The sequence below is a fragment of the Hyla sarda genome, chromosome 5, assembly GCF_029499605.1.
Source record: "Hyla sarda isolate aHylSar1 chromosome 5, aHylSar1.hap1, whole genome shotgun sequence".
Taxonomy (NCBI): domain Eukaryota; kingdom Metazoa; phylum Chordata; class Amphibia; order Anura; family Hylidae; genus Hyla; species Hyla sarda.
Genome location: NC_079193.1, coordinates 255737742 through 255750928, shown reverse-complemented (window position 1 = coordinate 255750928; position 13187 = coordinate 255737742). Strand labels below are relative to the sequence as shown.

The following is a 13187-nucleotide window of genomic DNA, read 5'->3' as shown; positions in this document are numbered from 1 at the left end:
ATGCCATCATAGTTTATAGGCTACATATACTTCTAGTGTGTAGATCTACAGTGTAGGCAAACGGCCACTAGATGGAGTTGTTACAACATGAACAGAGAATTATACAATGTAAAACACATGTATCAACCCTTACATAAATTCCAGGTAACAAAATCTGCTGAAGGTATGACAACCATATTACCATGTAAAAGATATCCGAATTTTACAACATTTCACAGCTTCAGATTTTGCGGTGGACTTACATCATTTCTGTAGCAAAATCTAACACATGTTACTTCCACAAATCTCCCAGCATACTGTATCTGCCCTGTGATCGAGCTGATTTATTGGGTGCCTCTTTAGAGAAGCAGATCACCAAGAGAGGGAAATATGCTCATTACATGGTGTACTGCATATAAAGCAAATATATTACAATAATGCACCCTCTCACAGGTATAAAATACTTTTTAAAACATTTTTAGCACATATCTCATACAGAGGACCAACAACTGATCTGTTTCATTTTTTTCTATAGCAGTATAAGGGTATGTTCACACTGAGGAATTGGGGCGGAAATCACGCTGAAGATTTCCACCCCAAAATACAGGTTTTTTTCCGCTCAGAATTAGCAGCGATTTCGCGCGGAAATGCAGGTTGGAGAGTGGGCGTAATATATGTATTTTACTCCTCCTTTTTTTTTTTTCATGCGAAAATTCTGCGCGAATTCCGCGCGGAAATGCTTCTGACTGAAAAAATATATATAACATTGATCTCTATGGGAGAACGATGCTGATTCCATCTGAAAGAAAGAACATGTTAGGCTAGGTTCAGACTACGGAATTTCCGCTTTCTAAAATGTATAGTGTATAGGAATTTGTGAAGCAGAAAATCCGCTTTGAAAATCCGCTTAGAAATTTCTGCCTGAAGAAAGGCGGTGCTCTTTCTTCAGGCGGAAATCTGTGCGGAACACATTGCAGTCATTGCGGTCCTAGCGCCGACTGATTCAGTCGGCGCAGGCGGTACTCGGAATCTCCGGGCGGAAATTTTCTGCCCGGAGATTCCGTAGTCTGAACCTAGCCTTATTTCTTCAAGCGGAACATACTTTCTCGTCAGAATTCTGCTTGAGGAAATTCCTCAGTGTGAACTGAGGGGCAGAGATTCTGTACAACTCTATGGGGATTTTCACTGCTGAATGATTTGGAGAGGAAAAAGCGAGCAGAATTACTCGTGGAAATTCCTCTCCAATTCCTTAGTGTGAACATACTCTAACAGTCTATTGAAAAACAATCGTTAATTGTGAACGATAATTTGTTTTCCATTAGTCCTAACAGTGGCACAGATGGAGGGTATTTTGCCCGATGGAACTGGTTCAGGCCCATATACCCTACCATAGTAATAGTAACGCAGTGTCCACACGGTCCTAGCGACGACTGATTCAGCCGGCACTGGCCGCACTTGGAATCTCCAGGCGGAAATTTTCTGCCCAGAGATTCCGTAGTGTGAACCTAGCCTAAACCTAGCCTTCCTGAATGTCTATAGAGGGTCATTATGTGGGGTCATCCTATGATCAGTACATTATCAATACTGCATGGATGTGATTGGGACATGATCATGTATAAATGGCATTCTGCTAAGTATCCGCCCTCCACGATTGAATCATTTTTGGCAACACAAATTCTGAAAATGTTGTGGTTGCCAATGGTTCCTATACAGGGCTGGTTCATACACGTGCCCTCATGTGCGATTCTTATCGGCCCCTCATACTGATCGCTCCCCGATGAATGAAGTGACGCATGACGTAGTGTGAATGAGGCAGGAGGAGTGCGGTGAGGGGCAGGGGGAGGAGATCAGCGGCTCCATCACTCGGAGTAGGGGAAAGGTCGTCAGTGCCTCAGCGGACGGACACCCGGGAGGATGCAGAGCGCCCTGCACTACGCCAATGCCTTATCCCCGAAGGCTCTGATCCGGTGAGTGGCTGCCATTGTACCGAGCGGCCAAAGGGGTGCAGGCGTGTGCGTGGGATCTGCACTAACACTGTGTGTGCTGTGTGGTTATACTGTGTTTATATATAATGTGTGTGCTGTGTGGTTATACTGTGTTTATATATAATGTGTGTGTTGTGTGGTTATACTGTGTTTATATATAATGTGTGTGTTGTGTGGTTATACTGTGTTTATATATAATGTGTGTGTTGTGTGGTTATACTGTGTTTATATATAATGTGTGTGTTGTGTGGTTATACTGTGTTTATATATAATGTGTGTGTTGTGTGGTTATACTGTGTTTATATATAATGTGTGTGTTGTGTGGTTATACTGTGTTTATATATAATGTGTGTGTTGTGTGGTTATACTGTGTTTATATATAATGTGTGTGTTGTGTGGTTATACTGTGTTTCTATATAATGTGTGTGTGTTCATCTGGGATCTGCCCTGACAATGTGTATGTTGTGTGGTTATACTGTGTTTCTATATAATGTGTGTGTGTTCATCTGGGATCTGCCCTGACAATGTGTATGTTGTGTGGTTATACTGTGTTTCTATATAATGTGTGTGTGTTCATCTGGGATCTGCCCTGACAATGTGTATGTTGTGTGGTTATACTGTGTTTCTATATAATGTGTGTGTGTTCATCTGGGATCTGTGCTGACACTGTATGTTGTGTGGTTATACTGTGTTTCTATATAATGTGTGTGTGTTCATCTGGGATCTGCCCTGACAATGTGTGGTTATACTGTGTTTATATATATATATAATGTGTGTGTGTTCATCTGGGATCTGCCCTGACAATGTGTGGTTATACTGTGTTTATATATAATGTGTGTGTGTGTGTGTGTGTTCATCTGGGATCTGCACTGACACTGTGTATGTTGTGTGGTTATACTGTGTTTATATATAATGTGTGTGTGTGTGTTCATCTGGGATCTGCACTGACACTGTGTATGTTGTGTGGTTATACTGTGTTTATATATAATGTGTGTGTGTGTTCATCTGGGATCTGCACTGACACTGTGTATGTTGTGTGGTTATACTGTGTTTATATATAATGTGTGTGTGTGTTCAGCTGGGATCTGCACTGACACTGTGTATGTTGTGTGGTTATACTGTTTTATATATAATGTGTGTGTGTTCATCTGGGATCTGCACTGACACTGTATGTTGTATGGTTATACTGTGTTTATATATATAATGTGTGTGTGTTCATCTGGGATCTGTGCTGACACTGTGTATGTTGTGTGGTTATACTGTGTTTATATATAATGTGTGTGTGTTCAGCTGGGATCTGCACTGACACTGTGTGTGTGTGTGTGTGTGTGTGTGTGTTTATACTGTTTATATTTAGTGTGTGTGTATACTATATTGTGTATATGTGTTCACCTGGGATCTGCACTTACACTGTGTGTGTTGTGTGGTTATACTGTGTTTATGTTGTGTGTGTGTGTGTGTGTATATACTATATGTGTATATATGTATGTTTGTGTTCAGCTGGGATCTGCACTGACACTGTGTGTGTTGTGTGGTTATACTGTGTTTATGTTGTGTGTGTGTGTGTGTGTATATACTATATGTGTATATATGTATGTTTGTGTTCAGCTGGGATCTGCACTGACACTGTGTGTGTGTTGTGTGGTTATACTGTTTTTATATTTAATGTGTATATTAGGGATGTAAGAAAAAATAGATTCCCGCGATTATCGCGATTTTTCACTTGCCGATACTGAATCGATTCAAAATATTTTTGAATCGATTCTTTTAGTGATGTGGAATTTGTATCTCCTGATGCACAGAAAGCATGTTCCGGGCATCAGGAGATACAAGTTCCACATTTTGTCAGCCGGATCTGACGCGGCGGCGCTCTGGATGTATGGAGCGGGCTCCGACTCGTGCCTTCTCCATACTCTGCAGCCCCCGGCTGTTCTCAGTAGCCGGGGGCCGCCGCTAATATACAGCATGCGGTGCTCTGCAGTGTGTATGGAGTGGGCTCCCGACTCGTGCCCGCTCCATACTCTGCAGCCCCCGGCTGTTCTCAGTAGTCGGGGGCCGCCTCTAATAGCCAGCATGCGGCGATCGCCGCGGCTGGCTATTAACCCTTTAGATCGCCGCTGTCAAAGCTGACAGCGGCGTCTAAAGGGAGATGTGTAGGCTCTCCGTGGCTCTGTCATTGATAGAGCCTGGCTGGACCAGGCTCTATCAATGGATCGCAGATAAATGGAGTTCAATAGAACTCTATTCATCTGTCTGAGGAATCTAATGATTCCTAAAAGACTAATAAAGTGTACAAAAAAATAAATAAAATAAAAATAAAGTTTTAATAAAAGCGTAAAAGACATTGTTTTTTAGACAGAATCGGGATATATCGCGATGTATCGTCACCTAGACGGTATCGGAATATATCGAATCGCCACACTGGTATCGCGATTCGAATCGAATCGCCAAATTCTTGGCGATTCACACCCCTAGTGTATATACTGTATTATGTAATATATATGTGAGTATATATGTTGTGTGGTTATACAGTGTTTGTTTGTTATATATATATATATATATATATATATATATATATATATATATATATAATGTGATCATTCACGGACTGTACAAAATGATCAACTTGAAAATTAGCTGTTCTAGTTGGTCGGACAAATATAACAGTGGCTGCAGCTTGCTTCCTGAATGTAGCTTGCCCCTGTATATAGGACCCCTTGTAGTTAGCTTGGCCCCTGTTAGGTTATTTCACAACCCCCCTTAAAGGGGTACTCCGGTGCTTAGACATCTTATCCCCTATCCAAGGGATAGGGGATAGGATGCCTGATCGCGGGAGTCCCGCTGCTGGGGACCCCCGTGATCTTGCACACTGCACCCCATTTGTAGTCAGTCCCGGAGCGTATTACCGGCGACCACAGAGCCGACAGCGTCACGCCCTCTCCCATAGGCTTGCATTGAGGGGCGGAGCGTGACGTCACACGGGGGTCCCCAGCAGCGGGACGCTTGCGATCAGGCATCTTATCCCCTATCCTTTGGATAGGTGATAAGATGTCTAAGCACCGGAGAACCCATTTAAGTTGGCTTTGCCCCCTTGCCTGTTGGTGGTTTTAGGTGTCCCTGTGGGTAGTTTAGGCTCCCCCTTTAGTCAGCTTGCCTCCTGGCCTGTAGGTAGTTTTAGGACCCCCCCCCCTAAGGATTTAGGCCTGTCCCTAGGTCTGCAGAGTTTAGGGCGGCAGTAAAATAAATGATAAATAATTTTGATGTAGCTGCAGCCATCATGCTGTGTCCTGGAGAGAAAAAAAATACAATTTCCCCCTTTTTTGTTACTCCACATAGGTCAGAACTGTTGTAAAATTTACCTGCAGATTTCCAGCCGCTCCTTATGTTGTGGATTTTTTCATTAGTTTCATCATGTTCTGCGCATAGTGAGAGTCCTTATGAATCTGCAACAATATTCTGCATGTCATACATAGTTTGCTGTGTATTTTTGACAGGTCTGTGAAGAAATGTTGATACTTCTTAATATATTAACCATTTGTATATACTGTTTGCAATATATATATATATATATATATATATATATATATATATATATATAGCAATCAGCAATGGCGCAGCACTCTAAAATTCAAAAATAGTGAATTTATTTCCTCATGTCAAGCTTAAGATATATATACGAAATCCAAGAAACACAGCACCAGTCAGGTCACGGATCTTTAAAAAGCTGGGTTGTCTTTATTATCCCAAAATCAGAGCAACGTTTCGGCAGAAATAGCCTTTATCAAGCATGCTTGATAAAGGCTATTTCTGCCAAAACGTTGCTCTGATTTTGGGATAATAAAGACAACCCAGCTTTTTAAAGATCCGTGACCTGACTGGTGCTGAGTTTCTTGGATTTCGTGTACAATTTTTCTGGGCTGGCGGCCTGGGCAAGCACGGGCACAGAGGTCGAGCTCCGGTGCTGTCCCACACACGATAGAATAGATAGATAGATTAGATTAGATAGAATAGATAGATAGATAGATAGATAGATAGATTAGATAGATAGATAGATTAGAATAGATAGATTAGATTAGATAGAGATTATGGGGGAAATTTATCAAAACCCGTGCAAAGGAAAAGTTGCCCAGTTGCCCATAGCAACCAATCAGATTGCTTCTTTCAGTTTGCAGAGGCCTTGTTAAAAATGAAAGAAGCGATCTGATTGGTTGCTATGGGCAACTCAGCAACTTTTCCTCTGGACAGGTTTTGATAAATCTCCCCCTGTGTGTGTAAATATGAATGGACAGGAGTTGTTTGGTTAGCTGCCAGGGTTTAGGACAGTGGTCTTCAACCTGCGGACCTCCAGATGTTGCAAAACTACAACTCCCAGCATGCCCGGACAGCCAACGGCTGTCCGGGCATGCTGGGAGTTGTAGTTTTGCAACATCTGGAGGTCCGCAGGTTGAAGACAACTGGTTTAGGAGATCATCCCTGGTTTAACCTGCTGGTTTCCATGGAGGGGATCAGTACAATGGGCCTTACTTCCCAGCTGACACAGATATTATGCCCTATTGTATATATTCAGGCTACATCTTTCAGCTCTCAATGGGGACGCTAATAACTAATATTAACTAAGCTTGTGTAGGGGGAGTCCTGGTAATATGACGTGCGTATTTTATTTATATGTAATCCTGCAGTGGAGAAATCCAGTTCATATTCTCTTCTGATATGCAGGGTTCAGGGGACATTATCTGTGGGGGCCCAACCTCTAGGACCCCTGGTAATCCTAAGAGTGAAGAGGCAGCAACACCTGCTTCCCAACCAATGTGCCCCCTGCCTCTATATGTGCCATGTCTATCTATATACAGGGGTCAAGTCCTGGGGGAAAAAAGTGCAGGAACTCACCCAAGATTACCACTCACGGGCCGTGCCTGCAGAACTACTGCTAATGGGAACAGTGTTCCTGCTGTGGAAATAGTGCAGGAACTCAGTTCCCACATGTTCCTGCAGGACTTAAGCCCTGTCTTGAGATCACAAGTCTGATCATAGACTTCTACTACATTTCAGAATGAAAGGATCCTATGGAGAATTTTAAACCGGGGGCATAGCTAGGGGGTGCAGAGTTAGCAGTTGAACCGGTAACCTTGTGCCTAAGGGGGCCCCAAAGCACATCTGCCTCATAAGTCCAGTATTATAATTGGCCCATTTGGCCCTGTTGCAGATGATAATAACATACATTTGCCCTGTTGCAATGTTAATGTATCCAAGATGCTAACCCTGTGGTCAATAAGGTCGCTGTATAATTAGGTACAGTGATCGGACTGTCCGTGAGCGTTTTCTCAGAAGTCGGGTTAAGAATGAAAAAGAATTGCTTTAAAGGGGTATTCCAGGAAAAAACTTTTTTATATATATATATATCATCTGGCTCCAGAAAGCTAAACAGATTTGTAAATTACTTATTTTAATTATAGATTACTTCTCTTAATCCTTCCAATAATTATCAGCTGCTGAAGTTGAGTTGTTCTTTTCTGTCTGACAACAGTGCTCTCTGCTGACATCTCTGCTTGTCTCGGGAACTGCAGAGAGTAGAATAGGTTTGCTATGGGGATTTGATTCTACTTTGGACAGTTCCCGAGACACGTGTCATCAGAGAGCACTTAGACAGAAAAGAACAACTCAACTTCAGCAGCTAAAAAGTACTGAAAGGATTAAGATTTTTTTAATAGAAGTAATTTACAAATCTGTTTAACTTTCTGGAGCCAGTTGAGATATATATATATATATATATATATATATATATATATATATATATATATGTATATATATATATATATATGTGTGTGTGTGTTTTTTTTCCCCTGGATATAACCCCTTTAATTTGAGAATGCTGCAGTCTAGAAGTAAAGGCAAAAGTTTTATATGTACTGTACATACTTGGGTTTTTGTGCTATGAAAAGTAACTGATTATTGGTTACTATGTATTGTACTGTGAGTTGTAAGAATTGCAGTAAAAAAGTGTGCAGTGAGCACATTTGGGTGTGTTACATTTTCTATATTACTATTTAAACTTTTTTTTGTGCTATAGTCACAATGGCACGTGTAACTTTCTCTCAAAAGGAATACCTCAAAACTGTGAGTGCATCTGTTTTTGAGTTGTTTTGTAGCCTTTGCCTAAAGCTAAGTCAACTGCCTTGTGTGACCTTTGCCAAAGAAAATGTAATTCATGATAATATATCATTCCTATGACCCCCTGAAACAATGTCCTAGAAAATTTACCTGCAAATACAGGTGGTGTCGAGAGCCGCCAGCCCCAAGCTGGAGTGGTAGTATACTAAGAAGAGCAACTAATCTCAGGTCCTTTTAGCCAGAGGCAAGACCATGGGGTTTTTCTTTCGGGACTTAAAAGGCTTCTATGACTACACTAATGAGATGTTACAGTACTATATAGACCAGGGGTAACTTCTATTATACACTATTAAAAGATTTCATCATTAATCGCTTACAGGCACCATCTTTATTTCTGTGATTTTCAGTAGAGATGAGCGAACTTACAGTAAATTCGATTAGTCACGAACTTCTCCCCTCGGCAGTTGATGACTTATCCTGCGTAAATTAGTTCAGCCTTCAGGTGCTCCGGTGGGCTGGAAAAGGTGGATACAGTCCTAGGAAAGAGTCTCCTAGGACTGTATCCACCTTTTCCAGCCCACCGGAGCACCTGAAAGCTGAACTCATTTATGCTGGAAAAGTCATCATCTGCCGAGCGGAGAAGTCCGTGACTAATCGAATTTACTGTAAGTTCGCTCATCTCTAATTTTCAGCCCTAAAAAGGGAGTATGCAAAAACATAAGTGAATACATATTTCCAGAGGTCTCCAGTTTAGGTTAAGCTCCAGTACTAGAGCCTTAGAACATGGAAAGCTATTCTCTAAGGCTACTTGTACACTACAGAATATCCATGGGGTTTTAGAAGTCTATGCAGAAAAAAGGTTGGATCTGCTGGCCGGCCAGTGAGTGGGACACAATGCCATCCGTTTCCCCGGCTTATATATCACAATCACAGTGGGTCTCGAGTGATACCCGAAGCGACCAACATCTCTTGACATGTCTGAGCAACATGAATGAAGAGCTTGACAAATTAGCTTTGAATTTAGAAGCCAACAGAAAAAGTAAGGAGTCAGGAGATTTGCCCCCCCCCCCCCCCCCCAAAGGGTACATTCACACGGGCGGGCTTACAGCTAGTATCCCGCTTAAAGTTTGAGCTGCAGCACATTTTTTGTCGCAGCTCAAACTCCCAGGGGGGAGCTCGCTGTGAACTCCCCCCAGTGTGACTGTACCCTAAAAACACTACACTACACCTACACAAAATAAAGGGTAAAACACTACATATACACCACCCTACACTGACGCCCCCACCCCCCAATAAAAATCAAAAACGTCTCATATGGCAGTGTTTCCAAAACGGAGCCTCCAGCTATACAAATCCCAAATTTAGGCCTCAAATACACATGGCGCTCTCTCACTTCGGAGCCCTGTCGTATTTAAAGGTAACAGTTTAGGTCCACATATACAAATCCCAAATTTAGGCCTCATTTCCTTATTCAGGAGAAAATGCCTAACAAATTTTTGGGGGCTTTTTCTCCTTTTACCCCTTATGAAAAGGTAAGGTTGGGGTCTACACCAGCATGTTAGTGTAAAAAAAATTACACTAACATGCTGGTGTTGCCCCATACTTTTCATTTTTACAAGAGGTAAAAGGGAGAAAAAGACCCCCAAAATTTGTAACGTAATTTATCCTGAGTAGGGAAATTCCCCATATGTGGGTGTAGAGTGCTCTGTGGGCGCACAACATGGTCAGAAGTGAGAGCGCACTATGTACATTTGAGGTCTAAATTGGTGATTTGCACCAGTTCTGACATAAGCGCAAAAAAAAAAAAAAATCGCCCACGTGTGACCCCATTTTGGAAACGTCACCCCTCATGGAACGTAACAAGGGATATATAGTGAGCTTTAACACCCCACAGATGTTTGACAAATTTTTGTTAAAGTTGGACGTGAAAATGAAAAATCTTTTTTTTTTTTTTTTTCACTAAAATGCTGATGTTACCCCAAAGTTTTTATTTTCACAAGGGGTAATAGGGGGAAAAAGCCCCTCAAAATTTGTAACACCATTTTTTCTGAGTATGGAAATACCCTATATGTGGATATCAAGTGCTCTGCGGGTGCACTACAGGGCTCAGAAGAGAAGGAGTGCCATTGGGCTTTTTGAGAGAGAATTTGGCTGGAATTGTATGCCATGTGTGTTTACTCCCCCCCCCCCCCCCCCCACACACACACATGTGACCCCATTTTGGAAACTGCACCCCTTATGGAATGTAATAAGGGGCACAGTGAGCATTTTCACCCCGCAGGTGTCTGACAGATTTTTGGAACAGTGGTCCGTGAAAATGAAAAATGTAATTTTTCATTTGCACAGCCCACTGTTCAAAAAATCTGTCAGGCGACAGTGGGGTGTAAATGCTAACTGCACCCCTTATTAAATTCTGTGAGGGGTGTAGTTTCCAAAATGGAGTCACATGGAAGGGGGCGGGTCCACTGTTCTGGTAGCACGGGGGCTCTGTAAACGCACTTCTGTTCCAACAAAATTCTCTTTCCAAAAGCCCAATGGCGCTCCTTCTCTTCTGAGCATTGTAGTTCGCCCGCAGAGCACTTAACATCCACATTTGGGGTATTTCCATACTCAGGAGAAAAAGACCCCCAAAATTTGTAACACAATTTCTTCTTTTACCCCTTGTAAAAATGAAAAATTTGGGATAACACCAGCATTTTAGTGAAAAAAATAAAATTTTTCATTCTCACGTCCAACTTTTGCGAAAATTCGTCAATCACTTGCGGGGTGTTAAGGCTCCTTGTACCCCTTGTTACATTCCTTGAGGGGTTTAGTTTCCAAAATAGTGTGCCATGTGTTTTATTTTTTATTTATTTTTTTGCTGTTCTGGCACCATGGGAGCTTCCTAAATGTGACATGCCCCCCAAAAACCATTTCAGCAAAATTCGCTCTCCAAAATCCCATTGTCGCTCCTTCCCTTCTGAGCCCTCTACTGGTATTTCCTTACTCAAGAGAAATAGGGTTACACATTTTGTGGGACATTTTTATCTATTACCCCTTGTAAAATGGAAAAAAAATGAGTTTACAAGAACGTGTTAGTGTAAAAAATAAAGATTTTGAATTTTCTGCTATTCCTGTGAAACACCTAAAGGGTTAACAACATTTCTGAATGTCATTTTGAATACTTCAAGGGGTGCAGTTTTTATAATGGGGTCCATTATAGTGTGTTTCTAACATAAAGACCCTAAAATTCACTTTGAAACTGAACTGGTCCCTGAAAAATTCAGATTTTGAAATTTTCAGTAAAAATTGGAAAATTGCTGCTAAACTAAAAAGCCCTATAATGTCTTCAAAAAGTAAAAACATGTCAACTTTATGATGCAAACACAAACTAGACATATTGTATATGTGAATCAACATATCATTTATTTGGAATGCCCAATTTCCTTACAAGCAGAGAGCTTCAAAGATCGAAAAATGCTAAATTTTCTAAATTTTCATGACATTTTGGATTTTTTCACCAAGAAATGATGCAAGTATCGACAAAAATATACCACTAATATAAAGTAGAATATGGAGACTCAAATATGAAAAAAAGGAAAACAGAGAGAAGCGCAACAATGTGCCGTTATTCTGGTGGTTGTATATAGATGTAACTGTAAGTGTAGGTGTGCTCACCTTCTCATGTTGCGCTCGGGGCACAACACAGCATGAAGCTTGAATCCCTGGTATACAGGGGTCATATGGTTCCGGAAGGGCTGCTCGCACTCTGCTGCCTCGAGGAAAAGTCCCGGACGTCTGGTTGCTGAGAAAAAGTGTAGGATCTCTGATCCGAAAAAGATGGTGCCTTGGAGCGCTCCTTTCCAAAAGGGAGGGTGTGGAGGTAATAGCCACACAATCGGGAGGAAGATATAATCTGGAGATTTATTACAGGTAACAGTTTATACATAGGATAACGTGTTTCGAGGGGTGGAACCCCCTCTTCATCAGATCTCCCCCCCCCCCCCCCCCGTAGGCTTGCATTGAGGGGCGTAGCGTGACATCACACGGGGGCGGTGGCGTGACGTCACACGCCGCCAGCCCTTCGGTCGACCGTAATCAGACTGATTACAAACGGGGTGCCGCATGCATGATCGCGGGCGTCCCCAGCTGCTGGACTCCCGCGATCAGGCATCGTATCCCTTATCCTTTGGATAGGGGGTAAGATGTGTAAGCACCGGAGTACCCCTTTAACCCCTTCAGGACGGAGCCCATTTTGGCCTTAAGGACCGGAGCGTTTTTTGCACATCTGACCACTGTCACTTTAAACATTAATAACTCTGGGATGCTTTTAGTTATCATTCTGATTCCGAGATTGTTTTTTCGTGATATATTCTACTTTAACATAGTGGTAAATTTTTGTCGATACTTGCATCCTTTCTTGGTGAAAAATCCGTAAATTTGATGAAAAATTAGAAAATTTTGCATTTTTCTAACTTTGAAGCTCTCTGCTTGTAAGGAAAATGGATATTCCAAATATTTTTTACACATTTTATTTTATTCACATATACAATATGTCTACTTTATGTTTGCATCATAAAATTTATGAGTTTTTACTTTTGGAAGACACCAGAGGGCTTCAACGGTCAGCAGCAATTTTCCGATTGTTCACAAAATTTTCAAACTCAGTATTTTTCAGGGACCAGTTCAGGTTTGAAGTGGATTTGAAGGGTCTTCATATTAGAAATACCCCATAAATGACCCCATTATAAAAACTACACCCCCAAAGTATTCAAAATGACATTCAGTAAGTGTTTTAACCCTTTAGGTGTTTCACACGAATAGCAGCAAAGTGAAGGAGAAAATTCACAATCTTCATTTTTTACACTCACATGTTCTTGTAGACCCAATTTTTTTATTTTTACAAGGGGTAAAAGGACAAAATTTTTACTTGTATTTGTAGCTCATTTTCTCTCGAGTTAGCACATACCTCATATGTCTATGTAAAGTGTTCGGTGGGCGCAGTAGAGGGCTCAGAAGCGAAGGAGCGACGAGGGGATTTTGGAGAGTACGTTTTTCTGAAATGGTTTTTGGGGGGCATGTTGCATTTAGGAAGCCCTTATGGTGCCAGAACAGCAAAAAAAAAACACATGGCAT

At 41.6% G+C, this 13187-nt stretch overlaps 1 protein-coding gene across 1 annotated transcript in view; it reads left to right on the top strand.

Annotated features, from left to right (window-relative positions):
- The first annotated feature begins 1785 nt into the window (after positions 1–1785).
- Positions 1786–13187, top strand: part of CIDEA (cell death inducing DFFA like effector a) — a 49826-nt gene continuing 38424 nt past the window's right edge. Inside the window, exon 1 of the mRNA XM_056521543.1 lies at positions 1786–1946. Coding sequence (XP_056377518.1) covers positions 1894–1946 — 53 coding nt within the window. The 5' untranslated portion in view covers positions 1786–1893. The remainder of the gene's footprint in view (positions 1947–13187) is intronic.